General features: G+C 41.5%; 1 protein-coding gene across 5 annotated transcripts in view; it reads left to right on the top strand.

Moving 5' to 3' along the window:
• LOC137323846 (diacylglycerol kinase beta-like) overlaps positions 1-25,272 on the top strand; it is a 479,766-nt gene that overhangs the window by 27,645 nt on the left and 426,849 nt on the right. For all 5 annotated transcript variants that reach the window (XR_010963457.1, XM_067987851.1, XM_067987849.1 and 2 more), the window contains exon 2: positions 24,024-24,407. Coding sequence is in view for 4 of the 5 variants with exons in the window: in XM_067987851.1 (XP_067843952.1) it covers positions 24,341-24,407 (67 nt within the window). In the remaining variant the exon portion in view is untranslated. The remainder of the gene's footprint in view (positions 1-24,023; positions 24,408-25,272) is intronic.

The raw sequence follows: 25,272 nt of genomic DNA, 5'->3' as shown, positions 1-25,272 counted from the left end.
GTTAGGACGATTGTAGTGTTTTCTTCATACACTGGTTAGTGAATTAGGAGTTGCCCGATTAAATAAAACAACAGCACGTCCACAAATCTTTTTTTGGCCATGTGTCCATTCGGGAATGTAGGACGAGAGTGGAATCTCATGGGGAATCAAAGATTGCGTGGCAAATTTCAGTCACTATGCTGCTTAACACAAGATGCAGAACTACGATCACAAAATTCATCAAGATTCATATAAGCCATCCAAAATATATAGCGGGCAAATTGTGTTAGCACCAACATTATAAGTGATGGGGACTGTATCAATAATGTTGCAAATAAATTATTGTGTTCCTTGAGTGTGGGGGATAAAGAAGAACTCGAAGGTACATTAGGTTAGCATACTGTCTGTTGTTTTGGCCCTGGATACTGAGTTTGAATCTAAACTAGAATGATGGGATGAATCTAGCTCTTGCTCTGCTAAAGAGGACCAGAGGAGAAAGTGCAACAAAAAACTTTACCCACTCAACCTCAAAAAAAAGTTATGATACATGAAGCAACAATTTGACAACAGGAGCAAGACTAGATGATATAATACTGCTATTACTTTAGTACTCTCTATACTGATGTTCGGTTGTTGACTCTGGACATATGCAGTGTTTTTATAGCATTAGGAGTCAATCATGTAATGTGGGACTGAGCTGCATGTAGGCCAGACCAGGTATGGGTTGGCAGGTTCCCTTCCCTGAAGAACATTAGTAAACCAGTTTTTTTTAAAAATGAGAATCCAACAGCTTTCATGGTCCAACTCACAAATTATCATTAATTTTCACAGCTTGCCATGGTGGGATTTGATCCCATGACTTCTGGGTTGCTAGTCAGTACCATACCCTATTTAATATAAAATATTGTACTTCCTTAGGCCGCATATGTTTGCTTACCATATTTGAATAAGAAATAAGGCAGATAGGCTGTGCACCTGCTTGGCCCAAAGCATATCTCTTGGAGCTTGCCTATTTGTGCAAATCCCAAGTTATTTTTAACCCTGGGTTTGGCTTACTGCATTTTGTTGGTACAGGGCTTTGGCAGGAAATTGAGTGTTCTGACATATCTTTAAGGTATTTGAAGCATTTGTTCACAAGAATTAAGATTTCATGGATTTTATTTCCAAAAGTATCGAGAAGAAAAGAAAGACTTGCATTTATACAGCGCCTTTCACAATCTCAGGCCGTCCCAAAGCGCCTTACAGCCAATTAAGTACTTTTGAAATGTAGTCACTGTTGCAATGTAGGAAAACGCAGCAGCCAAACTGCACACAGCAGGGTTCCACACGGAGCAATGTGGTAATGACCGGATAATCAGTTTTTAGGTGTTGGTTGAGGGATAAATATTGGCCAGGACACCAAGAGTCTCCCCTGCTCTTCTTCGAAATAGTGCCATGGGAACCTTTACGTCCACCTGAGTATGCAGACAAGGTCTCAGTTTAACGTTTCATTCAAAAGACTGCACCTTCAACAGTGCAGCATACCCTCAGCACTGTTGGACTCTGAGGGAATCAAGGTATATGGGGATCGGGTGGGAAAGTGGGGTTGAGGTAGAAGATCATCCATGATCTTACTGAATGGTGGAGCAGGCTCGAGGGGCTGCACGGCCTACTCCTGCTCCTATTTCTTATATTCTTATCCTGTACTGGAGTGTCAGCCTAGATTTTGTGCTCAAGTCCCTGAAGTAGGACTTGAAGCCACAACCTACTGACTCATAGGCGAGAGTGCTACCACTCAGCCACGGCTGACACCATAATTGTTCAAGAAAAGAGTTATATGCATCAAGTCCACACGTGACTAATATGACATATTGGCCACTTGGAAATGTAAAAAATCATAAACTATAGCCAACAGTCATAAAAAATGATATGCTAAGAAATATGGGAATTTAGGTAAGTACTTTGCAAATAAAGTACTGTGCAAAAAATGTGTTTTTGTAGATTGATCAAAAACTGCTTATTGGCATCTGTACTTGGCATCAAACTATTCTTATGTTTCCTGTAAACAATTATCATTATTCCATTTGGCTTTTAAAAATTTTATTTTAATAAAATACATTTTTGTTTAAGTATAAAATCAGATTAGCTAGACCCATGCTTTTCTGAAGCCATCCTTACTCAGGTACAGGGAGAAATGTAGGTGTGAGTGTATCTTGTCAGTCTCAGAAGAATAGGGCCAGGTTGTGGTAATGGGATTTCCAAGTGCCCATACGAAAATGCCGGACAAAAAAAGACCAACTGGTCCATCTAGCCTGTCCGATACAGTTGGGATGCATCGCGATTCAGACGCTCCCTTCCCGCCTGGTTCCATGTAATCTCCTGGGAGAGGCGAAAAATCAGATTTAAAAACTCAGGCCAATTAGGGAAAAAGAAAATCCTGCAATATTTCTCTCTGACCCCTTTAGGCAATCGAAACAAGCCCAGGAGACCACATTGACCCTGATTTAGAAACATAGAAAATGTTATATCGGGCTATCTCTTGTACGACGTGATCTCTGCCCCAGCCAGAAACAGGACAAGCTCTCACTTGAAGATATACAACCAATCAGCGTTCACCGCACGAGCTGGCAACCTGTTCCACAAGTCCACTATTCTTTGGGAAAAGAAGAACTGCCTAACTTCCAATTTAGTTCTGCCCTTATGTAACTTGTAAGCGTGACACCTGGTCCTCCCTAACCTACCCAGTTGAAATAAATTGTCCACGCAAACACAATGGGCTCGATTTTAAAACTGAACTGCGGGTGCGTTGGGGATGGTGGCGGGGTGGGGGTGGGGGGGGGTCGAAGAAAAGCGCACACAGGAGCGGGCAGAAATCCCGGCTTCAACACGGCTAAGAATGCGTACGACCAGAGTCATCTGGGTGCGCGCGCCATTCCCGAACCGGCGGGACGATATTTAAACAGTCAATTCAAGTACTTGAAATGTACATGAACGCTGAGGTAAGCGATTTCAACGCTGCCTCAGCGTGTTTCCCGTGCTGTGTGAAACATGCCATGGTGAACGAGTCGGGTTTCTGCTGGCAGCCACTTGGACATTTAATTGCCTGTTTGACAGATGGGGATAAAAGGTGAGTTATTGCAGCAGGGTACTTAGTTCTCTTAGACAAACTTTTGGCTGGGAGATCTTTGTGTTTAGACTGAAAATTCTTCGTTTCCACTCAGAATTGTCTTGTTTACACACATTTACCAACTTTATGGACACCCTCAAACTGACACCATCAGGACGGGGGGCGCGATGACCGCATTCACCAGTACATCCGAGGACGAGCAACATCATTCTCGCCAGGCACGGCGCGCACTTCTGCCACTTGTAGTTCCACAACACAATGCTGCGCCTCAGGCACCTGCACAAGAGCACAGAGGGGAACGACGTTGCAGGAGGCACTACCCTTGTCAGAGGGTCTATAGACCGAGGCTCAGCTTCCTGGACCTCTCTGAGGAGCAGTGCATACGGAGGTTGAGAGTGAGTCGCCAGGTGGTCGCAGAAATCTGCAGCCTTCTTCATGCCGAGCTGCACCCGGCTGGGCCTGGTGGCATCTCATTACCCGTTGCACTTAAAGTGACCACTGCCCTCAACTTCTTCGCCTCCGGATCATTCCAGGGTGCCAATGGTGACATTGCTGTGGGTGGGGGGGGTGGGTCTTAGTCGTCTGCACACAAGTGCATGAGGCAGGTTAACTGACGGCTTGCTTTGTAGGGCCTCGCAATATGTCAACTTCCCCATGGACAACCTCAGCCAGAAGGAGAGGGCAGTGGGATTCCACTCTATGGCTGGCTTCCCACGTCTACAGGGTGCAATTGATTGCATGCATACAGCAATCTGAGCACCTCCACACGAGCCAGGACTGTTCATCAACAGAAAGGGGTATCACTCCATCAACACCCAGCTTGTTTGTGATCCCTGCAAAAGATTTCTTCACGTGTACACCAGATTCCCTGGCAGCTGCCACAATTTGTTCATTCTGAGGGAATTCAACATCCCGGGCCTCTTCCATGCACTGAACACCCTTAAGGGCTGGCTCCTCCGGGACAGGGATACCCGCTGCACACATGGCTCATGACACCTCTGAGGAACCCCATCACCAAGCAACAGTGTCGATACAACGACAGCCACGTCACCACCAGGTCTATAATTGAACATGCGATAGGGCTGCTGAAGATGCGATTTCGGTGCCTCGATCGTTCTGGGGGAGCGCTTCAATACGCACCAGCAAGAGTGGGTCGCATTACAGTAATGGGTTGTGTCCTGCACAACATGGCGCAACAGAGAGGGGTACCGGTTGAGGAGGGCCCATGCCCTCATCCACCATCCACGTTGAGCAGGAGGAGGAGGAATCTATGGGCAGAGCAGCAGCTCACCTGGCTGCTTGTGAGGCAAGGGAATCTCTCATGTGAACGCTTCTCGTAAGATCAGCAAGTGAGAAGAGTCCAGTCCACACACCACCTAGATAGAGCAGCGCCAACACCAGTCTCCCCACCCCCCCCACCTCCCTGCACAAAACAGTCCTGCAACTACACATACACTCACTGTAAAGTGACTCACTGGCTGGCATCAAGTGTCGCCGTTCATGATGAACCTCATGAAAGGCCGCTATCACAGAAGCCAGTCAAGAATGGGCAAGACGTGGCAGTAGTGGTGAGAATGATAACATTTAATGTGATTAACAAAAATCAAATATAAATGAAAAACATGACAGTCTGTCAGACACCTTTGTGCAGACCCCTCATGATCACAAATCCTTAGCCTTTCTCTTCCTACTACTTCTATGTGGTGCATCCCCTGTGGCTGCAGCAGAGGTAGTGGCAGATTGCTCATGTCCATGACCGGACTGCTTAGATGCTTTTGGCTTACGCCCTCTGGGTTTTGGAGCCCATGAGGGCCCCTCCAATGACTGCTGCACCTGCACCTGTGCAGGAGCTGACGCGGCCACCTGGAGAGGAGGCAGCATTGCGGGTAATGGTTGAGAGGGGGGCAACTTGAGACGTGGGAGCGCTTTGAGTGGCGTCCCCACTCCCAAGTCCCCTTTTGCTATCATCCCTCTCCTGGGCCAGACCAACATCACTCCTATCACCCTGCTGGAGAACAGTTTGGGGGACATGTGTGATGCCATGTAAGCCCAGTTGTAAAGCTTCTGTTTTAGGCTGCAGAATGTTGTTCACCGTGAGTCCGATGGCCATTGTCAGGGCCTGAATATACTCATTTGTGAGCCATGCTTGAAGCTCAACAGAGGCTAGCCTTCTCTCTATTGCAGATATTCCCGCACTTACCTGCGACACCACTTCAGACATTTCCGCAGTTACCTGTGACACCATCAGAGATTCCCTCCCGTACCTCTGCCACCATTCCACTAATGCAGGAGTTGGACTCCTCCATCCTCTGGGCTATTGTGGAGAGTGTGCATGGCACCTGTTCCAGTACCTCGCAAATGTGCTGCTGCCCCTCAATCATTCTCCTTTTAAAGGATGGTCCCCGGGGTTCAGCATCTGCTTCCAGCTGAGCAGAGCCTGGAGAGGAGTGCGCTCACCGATGCAGACTCTCCACAGCTGCCCCTGCCACCAGTGTCTGCTCGTGCTCACTTGTGTGTGGTGACTCACCAGGTGCCAACCCAACTAACTGACGACCAGGACCCACCGAGGTGTGAGCATCTGCGCTGGTGGATGGCTCGCTAAGATGTGACGGTCGCTGACCTCTGAGGAATCGCCCTCTGCCGTCACTGCGGTTGTCGAAGGGCCTGTAAGAGAACAGAAGGCGATGTTAAGCATCATCACAGATGTGTCATGTTGCAATGAGCATACTGAGGTCTTCAACATGCCAATCATTGTTAATATCAATTCATGTTGTATGTGATGAATGTTCAAGTTGTGTCACTAGACGTTTGTTGGGTGCCAGTCTCGGCATCTGACAGACAGGCACTCGAGGCTGTGGCTGATCTGCAGGGCCTCCTCCTCTGCCTCTGTAAGGACCCCTATTTGTTGTGGCTCCCCTCCAGTCCTCGCCCTCTCGCGTGCATTTTACGCTCTCTTCTAGAAGCGGAGAACATACAGATGTGTGAGTGAGTGATGGTGAAGTAGCCAGCCAATGAATGCATTGCTTTGGGTGAGGCTGACCGTGAAAGAGGTGCATCAGAGGGTGAGTATGAGACACAGCCATCACATTGGATGAAGATTGGGGTGAGTGGCAGTGGGGGGGTCACAAATAAGGATGTGAGGAAGTGAGGGTAAGTTGAGGATGAGCCTGAAGTGGGTGTGAGGAGTGATGTGATGGAGTAGTCTTGGCAGTGCAGAATGAGTTGGGCGGGGGGGGTTGATGTGCACCACGGAATGCAGGAGAATCAGTAAGTGTACTCACTTTTGCTGACCTAGTTAGGTCACTGAAACACTTCTTGCACTGGACCCAGGTGCAGGATATGTTGCTGCTGCTGGTGACCTCCTCTGCCACCTCGAGCCAGGTCTTCTTGGTGGCAGACGCAGGGCGCTTCCTCCTGTCGGCCGGGCAAAATAGTTCCCTCCTTCTCCTCACCCCGGCCAGTCGCAGCTGAAGTGAGGCATTGCTGAATCTTGGAGCTGCCATGCCCCTTGTGCTGCTCCATTGGGTGGTCTTGCTCTTTGCTCTAGCAAAATCCATTGGAGCAATGGCCCTTTAAATCCAGACATGCCAGCTGACAGTGTGTCATGTGGGTGCGCAGTCCGCCCACTGCGCAGCTTTTGGACGGCAAACCTGGAAATAAGATTAAGGGGCACCAATTAAGTCGTGATCGCGTGGGGAAAGGTACACCATTGATCCTCTCTCCCCCCTTTCCCCCCCACCCCCGGCTGCCATCCTGCTGCCCTTTTAAAATTGAGCCCAATCTATTCCTTCATAATTTATAAATCTTGATCAAATCTCCTGAGTCTACACTTCTGTAAAGTATACAGACTCAGCTCCTTAAGCCTACCTGGATAGTTAAGGTTTTTCAAACAAGGGATCAATCTTGTGGCCCTCCTTCGTACCTTTTTATATAAAGTCTCAATATCCTTCAATTCTTGAACACTTGGAGGGGACCAAAACTGAACAGTATTCTAAAGGATGTCTAACCAAGGTCTTGAACAAGGACAAAATGATATGTTTTGTTTTGTAGTGAATTGTTCTGTGAATGCAACCTAGTACCCCATTTGCCTTGGAAATAGCTTCTCGGCAGTGGTTAAGAACCTTTGAGAGTGATGCACTATAACACCCACATCTTTTTCTTTCACCACTGTCTTCAATTCTGTTCCCTGTAAAGTTATGCTGTATGTTTATTTAGCATTAGACCTGCCCATGTGCATAATACTGCACTTCTCTAAGTTAAACATCATTTGCTTAACACAGGCCCATTCCCCCACCGCATCGAGATCTGCATATACTTACACATAACTTCATATTGCCTACAAACTTGTGGATAGTTTCCCCAACACACATGTCTAGGTCATTATGAAGACAGTAAAGAGCAAAGGTCCTGACACTGATCCCTGCAGGACACCACTGGTAACCGGTCCCCAAGCAGATCCAAATCCTTTGACAACAACTTTCTGCCTATGGGCGTTTAACCAATTCTCAATCCAGCACAGTAGATTACCACTAATTCCACACTTACCCGTTTTGTAGAATAGCCTCTTGAAGTACCATATCAAAGGCTTTCTGAAAGTCCAGGCAAACAATATCTACTGGGTTGCGCTCATGCAATAACTTAGTAACTTCTTCAAAAAAAATTCAATCAAATTAGTAAAACACGATCTTCTTTTCCAGAATCCATGTTCAGTGTCACTGATGACACCTTCTCTATCTAAGTGGTCATTGCTAATGATGCCTTTGAGCATTTTACCAATTACTGAAGTCAAACTAATGGGCCTATAGTTAACCTGGCTCTGTCTTATAAGCCTTTTTAAAATTTGGGGCTACATTAGCATCCTTCCAGTCTGAGGGAACAGTCCCCAACTCTAGCGAGCTGTTCAAGATATGGACAAAGGGTTTGCATGGCATCTGTTCCTTTTCTTTAAGTATCCTTGGGTGGATGTCATGAATTCTAATTGATGAGCCTGGCAAAAGTCCAACAATCCTTTCATTTTTATTTTAAAATAAAAGTAAATGTACTTAGTTCTTTTTTGATCAAAAAGATTTTCTTATAAGATAATGCTCTAAAAATAAAGATAGTTTAAAGATGATTAAATTTTAGTTACCAACTTGGCCTAAATCTGTAAAATTCAGAAACTTTGTAACTGTCGTTTACAGATGCTAATATAAAACGGTTCTCATGACCCTGGTGATAATCAATATATGATGTAGTAGTGCTGAATTTCAGTGATCAAACATCATATGATTTTGAGTCGTACTGAATTCCTGAAGATGCTGTGGATATCCACAGTAAAATGGCAGAAGTGAAGATTTGTGCCAATTGTATGTAATCTAGCATGCTACAAATGTTCAGGATTTAATGTAGCACCAGTTGGCAGCATAGTGGGAAGCCTTCATACTTAGTTTCATAATAGTAATCAACCCCACGGAACTTCTAACTGTGCATGTGCCATTCATCGTTGTCTTAAGCCTTTTTACTCATAACTCTCCACTGTTTTTCAAAAATTGACAAGTTGTCTTTGGCATGATTTGAAGGGAATGAATTAACATCATAGTGTGAGACTTAACGCTGCTAAATGAAAATGAATTACAGCATAAGTTTCTTTTCCTCTTTTGTGAGTATAAATTGTAAAAACAGCTAAGACTCGAGACAGTTCAGAAATGGCAAAAAAAAAATAATTAGCGTTCATGTTCTGTCATATCAGTGTACAGTGTATTCTGATATCCCATTATATAGCAATGCTAGTCTGTCATTAAATTGTCAGGCTTGTTTTTTTAAATGGCAAAATGTTTTGTGATTTGTAAATCCTTTGTCACAGAAACATGTATCTGTAATGTGAAGGTTTTAAATAGTGATTATTAAATAAAAGTGAATGATGTCTTGGAACTTCTATTTGGCGAAAACAAAGGCTCCTTATTTTATGAGCCCTGCGTGTCACAGCATCCCATGAGATCCACTTCCTACACATTGTTGTGTTTTTTTTAGTGCTTTTTAAAAAAGTTTGTATGTAAAGCCCATTCTCAAATTGGTCAACCTCTGTCATATGATTTGGACCTGTGATGAAGAAAACTTTGTAGCTGGGTACACTTATCATTGACATGCCCTGAAGAAAACTATCTTGCCTCCCTTCATAATCAATGTGACTGTTGCAAATCAGGCTCTTTCTTAATACTCCTAACTTGTGCACAACGTTGTAGGCAACTTTCATAAGCAAGCTTACAATTCTTATGAACTGAAACTAATCTTGATGTGTTAAGTATGAGATGAAATGGGTCACCAGATGAACAATCTGTCCTTTTCATACATACCACTAGGCAGTTCAGCACATTACAGTACCAGGAGTCTGGAGACAGTTAACAAGAGGCTAATGATAAGTCCAGTCAGATAAGTCTAGTTGTGATTTCCCCTTGTCAATCTTGAGACAAGCTGCTTCTTAAAAAAAAAAATAAACTTGTGATTTTGTTCCTCAGCAAGATGAGCCATAGACTCTTTGGAATTATGTAAGCACAAATTTATGGAGCTTGATATTCTCCATGCACCCATTAAGTTGACTGAACTGCTTAACACATGACCTGTGTTTTTTTTAATAATTGGCAAGCAATTAGTAACTGGTGACAGTGTGTTACTGTTGGTGGTAACTTAATTTTTCCATTTGACAGTAGTGGTTGAATTATTTTCCACTAAGCTTATAGTTTTTCCCTCTCACAAGAAAGAGCTCGTGGAAGGCAGCTGGAAACTGGACATGAAGGCGGAACAGTGATAACAACATGACCACTGGATTTTCCCCTTAGTTTGGTGTTGCTGCAATCAGCAGCACTAAGAGCAGCTAGAATCTGACCTAATCTTCAATAGTCATAACTGAACCCATACCTATTACAGCTAATGACCTGTAAAGGCCCTTGAGCCTTACCCTCATTTACTCATGGAACTCCAGCAGGACACTTGAGATCTGTATCAAAGATTTCAACACACACAAACAAAACAAAATTGCACACAAACCTTTCAGACTGCCCTTTGACATTTCCATTATGGACACTGCAATAAAATGCTGAGTGTGTGGTTACATAAATAAATTAGTATATTGTTGCCATAAGATAAAAAATGACAGAATATGCAGGGAGAGATTTTCTGCCAATAGTACCAGGTATTGATTGAGTACATAAACATTAGTGTAAAATCACCAATACAAAATTCCCAGACCTTGTGTCCCTTTTAAGAGAGATCCAGATGAAGTGTGATTGAAATATCGTGCACTGTTATATGAGTAGTACATAGTTACATCACTGTACCCCCGTCATGTCTTTTGCAATGTTTTAAATAGTAATTAGAAGACTGTTGATTTTATATTGTCTTCACAGTAAAGTTTCTCCCCAGACGATTTGTGGTTTCTGCAGAAATTGATTCTGGAACAAACAACTTCAAGATAAAAATGTTCATGTGTAAGGCATATAGTTGCAAGCCTATTTTGGAAGATTTCTCTTTTGTTTTAGCAACTTGTCATCAAAGCATTGAAGCACAAATCCAGCCGTCAAGACCACCGTCATGTCTTGAGATTTTCACTTATTTGGCCTGGAAGGGATTTTGGTTTAAAATATATCATCATGAAGTTAAGTTCAGTTCACAAAGGGTTAAGTTGCAGAAGCACACAAGCTATCTGGGATGTTAATTAGGGCAAATTAGTTGGTATAACAGCCATTTCAGAATTGATGCCATCTCTCGCATTTCAGATCAGTTTGAGATGGGGATCATCCACCACCTAGTGCATGCACACCTATAATGTTGGAATAGGTTCCCTTCATTGAACACAGCAGGGGTTATAGTTAAACAGTCAAAGTAGTTGCCATTGCTCCCACAGCAGTCAAGGGAGGTTCTTCATTCGAGGTGGTAGTTTTGATTGGCATTTTGGAAGACCAAGCCTTCAAAGAGAGCAGGAGGTTAAGTGCCTCCCTCGTGCACACTCGTTCTGTTTTGTCGGCAGAGGATGAGAGTCCAGAACAGCGAGAGAGAGAGAGAGAGAGATAGGTCTCTCTCCCAAGCTGGAAGAAAACTGTGGAAGACTCTTGGTTGAGGCATGAATGCATGCAGCCTATAATTAGTTCTGGGAATGCTAACCTGTAAAGTGAGTTTTGCCCATTAATGATTAGAGTGGAATACTTTGTTATTTTCCTTGAGATGAGGAGCGATACAAGGTGGATGTACTTCACTAGAAGACTGCATTCTGTTAATACATGTATTTCATGTTAAGTAAACCAGCTTGTTGGCTTACAGTTGCCCTTGTCTCACTGGAGTGTTTATCAATCAATCTTCCAAAATATAGGAGGAATGTACGTGGAGCACATGTGATGTCACAATATTCAGTACATACAAGAGGTCTTAGTGATAGGACAGTAAATGTATACTCCTGCTCTTAGGGGTACGGAGTTCACTTCTTGGGTGATCTTAGGGGTACAGGGTCCATTTCTTGGGGGCAGGGTGGGGAGGTGGATGGACAAGAAATGCTGAACCCAAGGGAAGATCAAGTATGGATCTGAAATTTATAACGACCACCTTGGGAAAAAAATGCAAAAATTCTGATCAACTTTATACCTTTTTATTCTGTTGATATTTATTTTATAAATACTATTTTATAAATACTGTTTAAATATCAAATGTTGATGTCTTTGTCCAAGAATTGACTTAAAAGGGGTGCTAAGCCCAGTGGTGTGAGGGAGCTGAATTAGTATAGAGTTGATGCTGAAGCACCCTTGAGGAAATGACTGCATCTCTATTAAAGTTAATTTAGCTCTATTTGCATGTGGTAATTTTTTCAAACAAAATTCTTTTTTTAAAGACAGAAATTGACAAAACAGAAGAAAAGCATGTTGATTGATAAGTCTATAACTGATTTTTAAAATGGGTTTAATGATAATCATTCTGAAATTTCTATCTGTTCCTGCTTTCCATGTGCATTTTGAGATCCAGTTTCAGTTTGATTGGCCTCTGAAACTAAATTAATTATTTTCTTTGGAGACTAGCTCAGGCTTAGATGGATCTGCATTGGGAGTTCTGGTTCACTAGCATCCAAGTAGAGGATTTGACTCCAATTAGGTTTGAAATGCACTTTATAATCCATTGTCATATTTTCAATCCAGGAAAAATAGAAAGTTTTACTTTCTGAATTAATATTTTTTATTTCTCAATTATGGTCATTTTGCATAATTTTGTTTAAATTCTGGAAAGTAAATTGGTGGAAAACGTAGAAATGCATCAGGTTTCTATAGCCTCGTTTTAACCCAGTTGTATGTCTTGCACCAAAACTTTACACAGTGCTGCACATCTGATTCTACTCTGGGTCAGGCAGGAAAGCTCGGATTGGATCAGGTAGGCGAAAACCAAGTCAAGTGTCTCCTGGGTTCAGCTAGTAGCTCTGATGACTCTGGTTCAGAAAGTTATGGGTTCGAGCTTCATTCTAGGATGTGAGCACATAATCTAACTTGATGCTACAATACAGTTGCTCTTTAGATGTATTGGCCTGGATGTTAAAGATCCTGTGGCACTATCCAAAGAAGGGCAGGGAATTTTACCATTTTACCAGGAGGTAAACATCCCTCCCTCAATCCACACTACCAAAGACAGATTAACTGGCTTCTCATTGCTGCTGGTGAGACTTTCAAAAGTTTGTCGAAATAACAATCACTGCACTAATATAATTCATTATATTGAAGTAGCTTAAAATGTTCCCAAGAGACAATGATAAGGCACTGTATAAACCCAATTCTGTCTTTTTATGGACAGAACATTGATACCTTCTCTTGGCTGATGTACTAAGTCCCACAATGTGATGAGAAAACTTTTTCAAAGATGACTTATCTCAAACCAGTATATATGTAATGCTCGGAAAGTTGTGCAGTAATTTTGATAATGAGAGGAAACAGAGAAAAGCAAAGTAAAAAGGAGCAAGGCCTCAAATATCAACATATCGATTGACTATGAATTATTAGTCACGATTAGTCACACGGGTCATTCATTGTTTTTCTTAACACTGTCACCGTTACGAGAAAGAGAGGTTATGTTTGACTTTGTAGATTATTTTAGTATTTTCAGAACTGATAATCATATCAGCTTTTACAGATTTCTCTTTCTGTTAATACTCTACACTATGATATTTTGAAGGGGAAATTAGGTATTTCACCCTTAAAATGTGCAGCAAAGGTTTCATATGTGATGTTTTAGAAAATGTGCGCAAGATAGTGTTAAACGCTGTTCAACCATGGTGTTGTATTAAGCCAACTGAAAGAGAAGTTACATCGATTCTACAGCACAAAAACAGGCCATTTGCCCAACTGGTCAATGCCGGCTTTTATGTTCCACGTGAGCCTTCTCCCTCCCTACTTCATCTAACCCTATCAGCAAACCCTTCTATTCCTTTCTCCTTCATGTGCTTATCTAGATTCCCCTTAAATGCATGTATGCTATTTACCTCAACTACTCCTTGTGATACCACGTTCCACATTCCTACCACTCTTTGGGTAACGAAGTTTCTCCTGAATTCCTTATTGGATTTATTAGCAACTATTTTATATTTATGACCTCTAGTTTTGGACTCCCCCACAAGTGGAAACATTTTCTCTACTTCTATCATATCAAATGCTTGGTTTGCCTTTTTTATGGCCTTATTAATCTGCGTCCCTTCTTTTAGTGATTTGTGTATCTGTACCTCGAGATCCCTCTGCTCTTCTACACTATTTAGACTCTTATTATCCAAGTAGTATGTGTCCTCCTCATTCTTCATACCAAAATACACCACCTCATACTTACCTATATTGAAATTCATTTGCCAATTATGTGCTGATTCTGCATGATTATTAATGTCTTTTTATATTTTGACACATTCTTCCTTTGTATTAACTACACCCACCCCCACCCCCAATTTGGTGATGGCTGCAAATTTTGAAATTATACTTCTGATTCATTAATGTAAATTGTGAACAACAGTGGTTCCAGCACCAATACCTGTGGAACACCACCTCCCACCTTTTGCCAGTCTGGCTAACCCCTTCTCTCTGTTTTCTGATTTGTAGCCAGCTTGCTATCCATTCTGCTGCCTGTCCCCTGACTCCACATGCTCTGACCTCTTAGCCATGAGTCTACTATGCGGTACCTTATCAAAGGCCTTTTGAAAAATCCAAATATATTACATCTACTACGTTACCCTTATCTACTCTTTCTGTTACTTCTTCAAAGAATTCAGTAAGTTTGGTCAAGCATGACTTTCCCTTTTGAAATCCGTGCTGACTACACTATTATTAATTTTCTAGATATTTTGTATTAAATCTTTGAGTAAAGATTCCATTATCTTCCCTACCACCAATGTTAAGCTAACTGGTCTGTAGTTCCCTGGATTTGTTCTGTCTCCCTTTTTAAACATTGGAATCACATTCGCTGTCCGATAGTCCTCTGGCACTATTGCCTTTTGTAATTAATTTTTATATATAAATAATGCTGCCTCTGCTATCTCTTCCCTAACTTCTTTTAATATGTGTGGATACAATCCATCTGGACCTCGGGTCTTTTCCTCTCTAAGTTTGATTAGTTTATCAATTATCTCTCCCTTTCTATCTTAAATGTCTTTATACATTTTTTGTTCTCTTTTTCTAATGTCACACCCACTTTGTTAGTCTCTCTGGTGAGTACTGAGGCAAAGTAGCTATTCAATATTTCTGCCATTTCGCATCTCTTAGTGACGCTATCCTGATTTTTCTTATGTGTCTGTAGAATACTTTAATATTTCTTTTTATATTCGATGATAATTTTGTAATTCCTCTTTGCTTTCCTAATTGTTTTTCTGACTTCTTTCCTAACCTCTTTGTATTCCCTTTTATCATCCTCTCCTTTATTATCTATATACTTAAAGTATGACTTTTAGTTTCAATTTTACCCATATCTCTCTATTCATCCATGGTGTTTCATTATTGGCTAGTTTGTTCTGGTTTCTTAGAGGAATGGATTTCTCCTGAACTCTATTGATCACCATTTTAAATATTTCCCACTGCAGTTCTAGCTCTTTAACAGTCAAAATATTTTTCCAGTTTACCTTCCCTAGTTTCATTCTCATCCCCTCAAAATGAACTTTTTTCCCATCAATTATTTTGGTCTTTGTCTTATTTATGTCTTTCTCAATCATTTTAAATCTTATTATGTTATGATCGCTATTGCCTGCTTGGGTTCATTTCCCATTACTGGATCCAGCAGTGATTTCTCTCTTGTTGGGCGTCTCACATACTGGGTAAGAAAGAAGTCATGAACAAATTGTAAAAATTCCATTCCCTTTTCTCCTTTCCCTACCTCTTACCAATTTATTTGGGAGTAGTTGAAATCTGCCGTGATTATTATTTGATTTTTTTTTACTTATTTCATAGATTTGTCTACATATTTCTTCCTCCACTTATTCGCTGCTGATTGCACAGTCATTTGAGGGGTTCCATTCGCAACCCCTCAAATAACGAAGTAGTCCGAGCCCGCATGCAGCAAGGCCTGGACAACATCCAGGCTTGGGCTGATAAATGGCAAGTAACATTCGTGCCAGGCAATGACCATCTCCAACAAGAGAGAGTCTAACCACCTCCTCTTGACATTCAATGACATTACCATCGCCGAATCCCCAACCATCAACATCCAGGGGGTCACCATTGACCAGAAACTTAACTGGACCAGCCACATAAATACTGTGGCTACAAGAGCAGGTCAGAGGCCGGGTATTCTGCGGCGAGTGACTCACCTCCTGACTCCCCAAAGCCTTTCCACCATCTACAAGGCACAAGTCAGGAGTGTGATGGAATACTCTCCACTTGCCTGGATGAGTGCAGCTCCAACAACGCTCAAGAAGCTCGACACCATCCAGGACAAAGCAGCCCGCTTGATTGGCACCCCATCCACTACCCTAAACATTCACTCCCTTCACCACCGGCGCACTGTGGCTGCAGTGTGTACCATCCACAGGATGCACTGCAGCAACTCACCAAGGCTTCTTCGACAGCACCTCCCAAACCCGCGACCTCCACCACCTAGATGGACAAGGGCAGCAGGCACATGGGAACAACACCACCTGAACGTTCCCCTCCAAGTCACACACCATCCCGACTTGGAAATATATCACTGTTCCTTCATCGTCGCTGGGTCAAAATCCTGGAACTCCCTTCCTAACAGCACTGTAGGAGAACAGTCACCACACGGACTGCAGTGGTTCAAGAAGGCGGCTCACCACCACCTTCTCAAGGGCAATTAGGGATGGGCAATAAATGCTGGCCTCGCCACGACGCCCACAACCCATGAACAAATAAAAAAAACTTCCCTTCCACTATTAGATCCCTAATTATCCTTTGTCTCAATCCATATGAATTCTGTTTCTAGCTTAATGTTACTTACGTCCCTTTTTTCTATTGCCATTATGTTGTCTCTAATTAGTACAGCTACTCTTGCCCCCCCCCCCCCCACTTCTTTCACTATCCTTTCTACATACGTTATATCCTGCCAATCTTAACTGTCAGCCCTGTTCTTTATGTAGCCATGTTTCAGTTATCTCTACTACATCTGGCTCCTCACTGCGAATTATTGCCTCCAGTTCCCCTGTTTTGTTTCGAATGCTGTGCGCATTGCTGTACAGGCAGTTTAATTTGTTTTTACTAATTGTTCCCCTCACCTTATTTTTAACAGTCATTTTGTACTCATGTTCTATAATTGTATTTGTTCCCTGACCGTTTGTTACCCTTATTTCTTAACTTGGTCTGACCTTTACTCTCATTTCCTATTTCTTTTATCTTCAGACTTGTTATTTTCATTAGATCCCTTCCCCCATCTTACTTTTTAAAAAGTCCTATCCCCAGCCCTATTTACCCTTTCCACTAGGTTTCTGGTTCCATTCTGGTTCAGGTGGAGCCCGTCCCAGTGGTACAGCTCCTTCCTATCCCAGTACCGGTGCCAGTGTCTCATGGAATGGAACCCCCTCCTTCCCAAACTAGTCTTTCAGCCACACATTCACCTTCCTGATCTGCCTATCCCTATGCCAATTAGCACGTAATCTTGAGATTGCTACCCATGAGGTCCTGTTTTTTAATTGAGTTCCTAACTTCTGATATTCCCTTAGCAGGACCTCCTCCCTTTTCTTCCCTATGTCATTGGTCCCGACATGGAACACGACAACTGGATCTTCCCCCTCCCTTTCTATGTACATGCAAATGTAGAGGTCAGAAAGAGTCTTATTAAAAGTTTTATTAACAGTCTTGACTAATAATGTTTATTTTAGTGATTCCTTAAAGGATGTTCTGTGTGCATGAGTTGTGCATCAGTATTATCTCATGAACATGAGTGAAACAAAAAGTAAGGTTTACATTTTGGGGAACTTGAATTTTGGAGACCAAAAAAGAAGTATTTCTTTTTAAGTTCAACCTGGACTGGTACAGATTCATCTAACAGCCCCAGCCCATTTACTCAAATAAAACCTAACATTCATATTAGACATAGAAGGGACAAAAAGAGGTACCATATTATGTGATGTTCAAAAACTAATGAAAAAGTGTGAAAACAAATTCTAACCAACAAAATTTATAAAGAATATGAACTTAGTTAAATTGAGTATCCATTTAATAGTTGATGCATAATGTTTTTAAGCAAAATGATTATTGATGCTGTTAAGTGGAACTTCTCCTATTGAAAATTAAGTACATTTTTCTCCTCTTTCTCTCTTTCCCCCCAAAATTAGCATGAATAAAGAAGATGTGTTGTTTAAAGCTTGCAAAAAGTTACTGGATTGCAGTGATTCCAAAAAGTATTGAGGCTCAATAGATATGAAAAACAAGGAGGAGTATAATCTATTGTTTGAAACGACTCTGGGGTTACTAATTCAACTGGACTAATATCATGCGAGTGCCCACATATACCCTGTATAATACAGTACTACTATGACATCTTGCATTTCTATGAGTGGAGTTTATGCGTTTGATTGTCTATTGTTTCATGTACAAGCTGTGTGCTGTGCTGCAGTTAAAATAGGGATGACAACAAGTGCTCAAATTACAGGTCAGATGACATTTTACCATGAAAACCCAGTTTAAGCATGCTGCTTGTTTTGTTCAGTTTCTTAATAATGTGTCTTGATTACTGTTAAATGGCTATGTAACTCTGTGGCAATTCACCAAGAAGGGAACATTTATGCTGTTTCTAAGTTAGGGAGAAAGCATCCTCTTATGACGTTGAAGAAGTGGCTGAATGCATGCAGAATGAAGTTCAGTATGGTGCTGCAGCTATATGGCTGAGTGTCTTATTCAACAACAACAACAACAACTTGCATTTATAATAAGGCCTTTATCGTAAAAAAAAAAATTCCAAAGCGCATCATAAAGGTGTAGTCAGACAAAAATGGACTCCGAGCCCAAGGAGGAGATATTAGGAGTGACCAAAAGATTGGCTGAAGGAACTGCCACCAATGGTGGGGAAATGAATGAGAGACTAGAGTCAGAGGAATGGGGGGGCGGTGGTGGTGTTGGTGTAGAGCTAAAGGAGCTTACAGGGATAGGGAGGGGAGAGGTCATGGAGGGATTTAAACATGAGAATGAGAATTTTAAATTGGAAGTATTGGTGGACAGGGAGCCAATACAGGAATGATGGGTGAGTTAGATTTGATGCAGGATATGGGCAGCAGAGTTTTGGATGAGCATTGGAATGATTGAGTCTGAAGGTGACAAATGCATGGATGAGAGCTTCAGCAGAAGATGGGCTGAGACAGGAGTGGAGGCGGCTGATGTTACGGAGATGAAAGTAGGTGGTCCTACTATCTCTGTTATATCTATATCGCCTTACTAAATTGTTGACCCTTACATGTGGAAAGAAATGGCTGTCCTGAAGATTGGATCTTCCAAGTGTATTATATCAGCAAACTGAAAATTTGGGGTTGAATTGTAATCTGACTGGCTACAGTACTTGAAAAATAGGAGGGTTGCTATCAGTCATTTATTTGGTCACTATCTCCATGACTCAACTAAGACACTTTTCACAAAGTCTAAACGGATAAAATGAAAGGAATTTGACAGTTGCTGGCAGTTCACAAGATGGCCCTACCTTTTTTATCTGAGAAACCCTGAATACCAGCCCTACCATCATCCCGTTAGGCATGTTGCTGTTTCTTAGATGGATCCAGTATCATGATCTCCACCACCCTGCCTCATAATTGGTTGCAGCTGTTGATCAGTCTCTGTAATAAGAAATACTTCCTGAAGTAGGTCCTTAATTTGCCTTTCGCAGTCTTGAGCCAATGCTCTCTTGTCTTGCTGACCTAGTGTATCAAATTATTGCTTGGGGTTTAATTTCATCCTAGCAAGAATCTTGTATACTTACATAAGATCCTCCTTTTGAGATTTAGCTTTTGAAAGTTAAGAACTGAGTAAGCTTATCAAGTCATTCCTTAAAGCTCTTCTTTCCGCCACCAGAATTGGTTTCATTGCTTACCTCTGTATCGATCCCTGTGCTTGAATGGCCCCCTTATGTCCAGGCAACTAAAACTGTATGCAGAACTCCAGATGTGGCCTGACCAGAGCATATTATACCTTCAAGGTGACTTCTGGAGGTTTGAACTTAATTGACTTGGCAATGTAGTCCAGCAAATAAAAACAGAAAATGCTCGCAAACACTCATCCGGTCAGGCAGCATCTGTGGAGAGAGAAAGAGTTAATGGCGGTGGGGGGGGGGGTAAAAAAATCAGGATTGGGCAACCCGATCCCATTCCCACCCCTTTAAATTGCATTAGTCAGGGCACGCAAAAGGCAGGCGGGAGTCTAATTATCGTACCAAGGTTGTGGCCTGATCATCCCCTCTCCCTCCACCACCACCCCCCCCCCCCACGTCACTCACACTGGCCAGGGATTGGCCACTTGAGTTGCCAATCAAACATCAAACCAGCCACCCTGACAGTAACTCCCTGCTGGGTTTACATAATTGAAGCCATTTCAACTTCTACTCTGGAATGTGTTAACCCTCATGGCCTCAAACTGAAATGGATAACCGTTTTAATGCCAATGCATCTCCTTTTTGGAGAGCTCATCAACATTCACTGTGGATGGTGTGGAATACCATGTTGAACACTGAGGTCAGCGAGGACAATATTTCATCGTCACAGACACAGAGAAACTGGACTGATGTGATTGAAATAGGGAGTGGTGGGAGTGTGGAATATTATCCCTCCTTGCCCTCCTTGGTATTTCTGCAGTGTTCAGCATGGCAATGACACTTGAGGACATTGGGCAGGAGGAAAAAGGAGATTGGAAAGGATGGAGGAGTAGAGGGTGGGCTTTATAGGGAAGGGGTGATGGCAGTTTTGATGGGAAGGAGAATAGTGACTAAACATGAAAAAGTCCATGAGCTTCTCTTAGTTGTGGTAAGGAAGGCAAAAGTTAATTAGGCTTATGAAAGATTTGTTGGCTGACATTTATGTATATGAAAGTGTCTGCATTGTTTCACTGCTCCCTTTGAAGAACTGGTGTGAACATCAGTTTTGCTGTACCGCTCATTTGCGAAGGCGTACAACACTTTGTCATTCAGTTGTTTCTTGTTTGTGTAATTTATTCAGGGGTGGGAACCAGGACTGATTTGCGATTTTACTCTGTCTTTGGAACTGCGTCAAGTAATGCTGCAAAAATAGTACATTTTAAAAATAAATTTTGCATAGCTGCTCCAAATACATTTTATAAACTACTGCGCCATAGAAAAGTTACCTGATTTGAGGTTTGATCCATCATCATACTGCTGCTATGGATCAGATAATGGGTCTGATTTCCTGTACCTAACACCCCATGTACGCCAATCCCCAGGGCTTTAGGGACAGGAAGTGAGTGCAAAAATCCCCCACCTGAAACAATTGGGTGCATTTAAATCCTATATGACTGCATTTGATGTTGAAAAATCAAATCAGCAATTGATCTGGTTAAATCTATGATATGACTATGTCAAGATTTATGCTTCTGGGCTTAATGGACATGAAAAGACAACCATATCCACAATGGGTGGTAGGAGCAGAGAGGTGGACAAAAACAAATAATTTTTTTAAAAAGGTATAGTTGGGTTGGATTAGCTATAAAAATATTTATGGAGAGAAAGAATAGGCTAGAAGAGAAAATAGAGAAAAGAAAGCAAAACTAGTGTTTAAAAACATAATTTTTTTATTTCTGCTGCTTTTTTAGTACAGAGCCAATACTAGACATTAGAGTATTTGCTGTATTGTAACAATAGATTTGTTGGAGTGTTATTATGTGTGCTGAAATCTTTTTTAAAAATGGATTGCCCAGGGAGCTGTAAATTTTCTGTTGAGCTGTCAGCAGTTTTAGGATTAAATTGCTGCTGCTCCTGCATAACTTTCCAGTAGGTCTATCCATGTTACTGATGGGGGTAAGTGCATACTCATTTATTTGCATTCTTGCCAAAAAAAATTAAGCAGGATAGAATTTAAATTAGCTTGATAAATTACTGACATTTTTACCAATGAAGTGGTAAAAATGAAAAAAAACTATATATTCACAGGTGTGTTTGTCATAAAGGAGCTTTGAATTTTCTTGGGCCAGAAACACTGCCGGCACAGGCACAATGGTCCAAACGGCCTCCTTCTGTGCTGTAAGATTCTGTGAAAAAACTTTGAAAATTATTTTCCAGTTGAAAACCTATTGTCGTTGTTATAAATAGAATATTTCCATTATCTCCATTTTAGAGGTGACCACAAGTCACAAATATTTTCCGGTCAACCTGACTTGTGAAGATGGTTATCGTATGTCATAGCTGGCCACATATCCTCTTTTTATGCAACAGTGTGGTCTCTAAACCACTGATTTAGTTGGTTTGTGCTTCACACAAGTGACCACCAGAGCTCTTCTTAATTATGCATTCATGCTACAAAAGGTTGTATGAGGCTGTCTGTTTCACATTTAGCAATGCCTGAATGTCAGCCTTATGGTCAACATTATGCCCAAGAAAATGCCGTCAATCTAGCTGCACCAAGAGTGAATCAGTTCCCACTTTTCTATTTATTCTACTCTCCTTTGCACCTTACTTACTGAGCTTCAGCCTCAATGTGTCACCCAAAGGAAATGTATTTGACCACATTACCTGAATGTAAAATAGTAACGTTTCACAGCCACAATAATAGTACACTTCAAAACAATGTTTTAAACTGAGCAAACAACGATATGCAAATATGTTAAGGGATGGACACTTTACAGAAAACCAACAACTTTTGGGATGGTTACCGTAATTCAGTTGTGCCTGCGGCACTCTTGAGTTATGCAGTTAGTGCCATTCAGTGTTTATTTTCCTACATCTTGTCTTCTGGTGTGTCCCTTGGTTGCTTAGATTTCTGTGGTCTCTTTGCTGTCTCACACTTGTCTCTCCACCCAATCATTTATGCTGCAATGTTGGGTAAATGGGCAGAAGGATAAGTGCTTATTTTTCTCTCCATACCTGGGCAGTCGATGGGGAAGAAGGTAATTGATTTAATTGTTGAATTGTGTCCAGGTGGCCTACAAATCAAAATGACGCTGGTTCTTACCCATGAACCTAAATAAGCAAAACCACTGGCTTTATAGAGACTTTCAGCTGCACTGATGAACACCAACAAAATCCATCACTCTTTTGATTTTGGAGTGCTCACCTATTACCCTCTGTAGTTCACCTATATCTGCTACCGCTCCACTTCCTCTACTACTTTGGAGCCTACAAACCAAAAGCAGGGTATTTTGAAGAAAAATGGGAGTCTTGAAAATATGTTGCATTCTTTTTATTGTATCACCAGTTGACTCTCTGTGCATAACACCACAAGAGATTAAGACCAAGTATACTCTTCAGGTGAAGCAGAATTAGACGGTGGAGATAATTGAACCAAGGTGCACAGATTTAATTCAGTCCTCATTTTAATGCATTCTATCATTATTTTTATTGGATTTGATATTACGTATGGCACACATTAAAAAATTTGCAACTGCATTCACTTCCTGTCAACTTTTTCCATTTATAAATTAGTATATTCACATTTATAATGGAAAAAAGCCCAAGAAAACTTGTAACACTGTAATTGCACGCTGCCGGCAGTAGTGGTGCAGCTGCACCTCCATTGGCAGGAAGGTGTAATTATTGCATGAGTCCCAACTAGGCCTGTCTTTTTCTAGGATCCGTGGCGCATTCTTAGTTTGAATCCTACTCAAGCCTGCTCTCTCACTTCTTCCTCCATTTTATTCAGATCATGTTGGCTAAGCTTCCAACTCTTGCTCTGATCTGGAAAATTCCTATGATTACACGCCCAATTTCCACCCATCTCTCACATTTACATGGTCCACCTCAAACTCTTCCCTTGGACTATGCTCTCTCATGCTGTCTCTCACTCTCCATCTTGCATTTTGTGGGGGTGGAAAGCAATCACTTTTTCTCTCTCTGGTGCCTTTTATATGTGCCCTAGCAACTCCACCTTCATCATCAGAAATGTCCACTTTCTTTCTTATCCAGGGTTTTCCCTTGGCTGTAGTTGATGGGACCATTTCCTGTTCTTCCCCTCTCACAACAACAAGCTCCCTCCATGTCTTCCCCATCCATCCTACAACCCTCTGCTTTTGCCAAATAATTTTCCCCATTTCCATCACCTACACCACTATCGAGCATATTTCCACTCCCACTTTTCCTGAGGGAGCAGGCCAGGTATTTCAGCTATTTTCTATTTTTTTAATAGCAACATTCTGTTTTATCAAAGAGAAGAAGGTGATGAATTTTGATAATTAAAGGAAAAAGTCACACGTTCTACAACTCACAATTAAACCTGCCGTGCACCTTAATATGACTAAAATATTGTGAAATTATTTCAATTTGTGTGGATTTCTTTACTGTCTCATTGTACTTTTTTATGCTTTTGCAGATTTGAGCAAACTTGTACGATTCACCCTTCAAAAATATGAATGGATTTTATTCGAAGAGTCTTGTTAATGAAACAATTCAAGGGAGAAACTAAGAACGGTTAATGAGCAGCTTCCTTGTGAAGAGAAGCGTGGTTGCCCACAGGCAAATGTAAAACCACACCAGCAAGAGTAAACAAAGCATCAGAGAATTCCTTCTGTCCATTTGTAAAGGAGAAACCATGTTTTCTGGGACCAGATCTTTCTAGAAGCACATTACTTTGGGATTTGTCATACTCTCTTCATGAGTAACAATTTGGGCTAAGCGAATTTTTAGAAAATGAGTGATGGAACATGGGTTATCCTAAGTCCAGCAGAATTTGCTCAGCTGCAACAGTACACTGAATGTAAGTATGATCTTGATTATAGTGCCACAAAAGCAATAATTGGAAGGAGTCTTGTGATCCTACAAAGGGAAACTGTAGAATACAAAGGAGAAATAGAAAGGTTGTGTGTTGTAGTTATATGTGAATATTTCCATGTTGTACTAATCTATTTAATCTTTATAGTTGGTATTGGTGTTCTCTAAATTTACAGATTCCTCGTATTTCATGTTTGAAAAAAGGTTAATAACTTGAAATTCAAGACCTGCATATAAAATGGTGGGTTAGGTCAATTTTACTGCCTGCAGTGGTGATCAATATAAATCTTTATCTGGAATGACCAAAAAACAACCAACATGATGCACCTGAAAAAATGTTTGTTTAATATTTCTCAAGCAGCTAATGACCCATTTAACCAGAGTAAATGGACAAAACTTACGTGAATCCAAATGTGGAGCGTGCAATATTTCTGTGTATTGGCTAAGCAGCAAATTCATACAGCCTGCTTACCCATGAAAAAAAAAATGATTGAATAGTGAGAACCTTATTCTGTTTTGAACAAAAGAAAGCACAATGGGGAGATGACAAAGTAAACAGTCTTATTATTTGGGAAGATAAAGGAATATATGTGTTATGCCAGAAAATGCGCAACACTGTCTGCAATCTTGTTGTTTTGTTTCAGCATCACCATCTTAAAGGCATGGTAATGAGGACTAGGAGAGTCAGGTGCTGGTACTGCAAGATGACCCAGACTTAATTAAGTTGATATATTTGGATTGTTGGATTATCCAACAGTGTGATTGTAAATTGAAGTCAGAGCTGGTTTTATACAGAGAAATTCTCCAGCAACCTTTGTTTTGTCAGGTGTGCTGTTTAATCTATACTGCCA

Source organism: Heptranchias perlo, chromosome 7 (genome assembly GCF_035084215.1).
Source record: "Heptranchias perlo isolate sHepPer1 chromosome 7, sHepPer1.hap1, whole genome shotgun sequence".
Classification (NCBI taxonomy): Eukaryota; Metazoa; Chordata; class Chondrichthyes; order Hexanchiformes; family Hexanchidae; genus Heptranchias; species Heptranchias perlo.
This window is presented reverse-complemented; position numbering and strand designations above follow the sequence as displayed.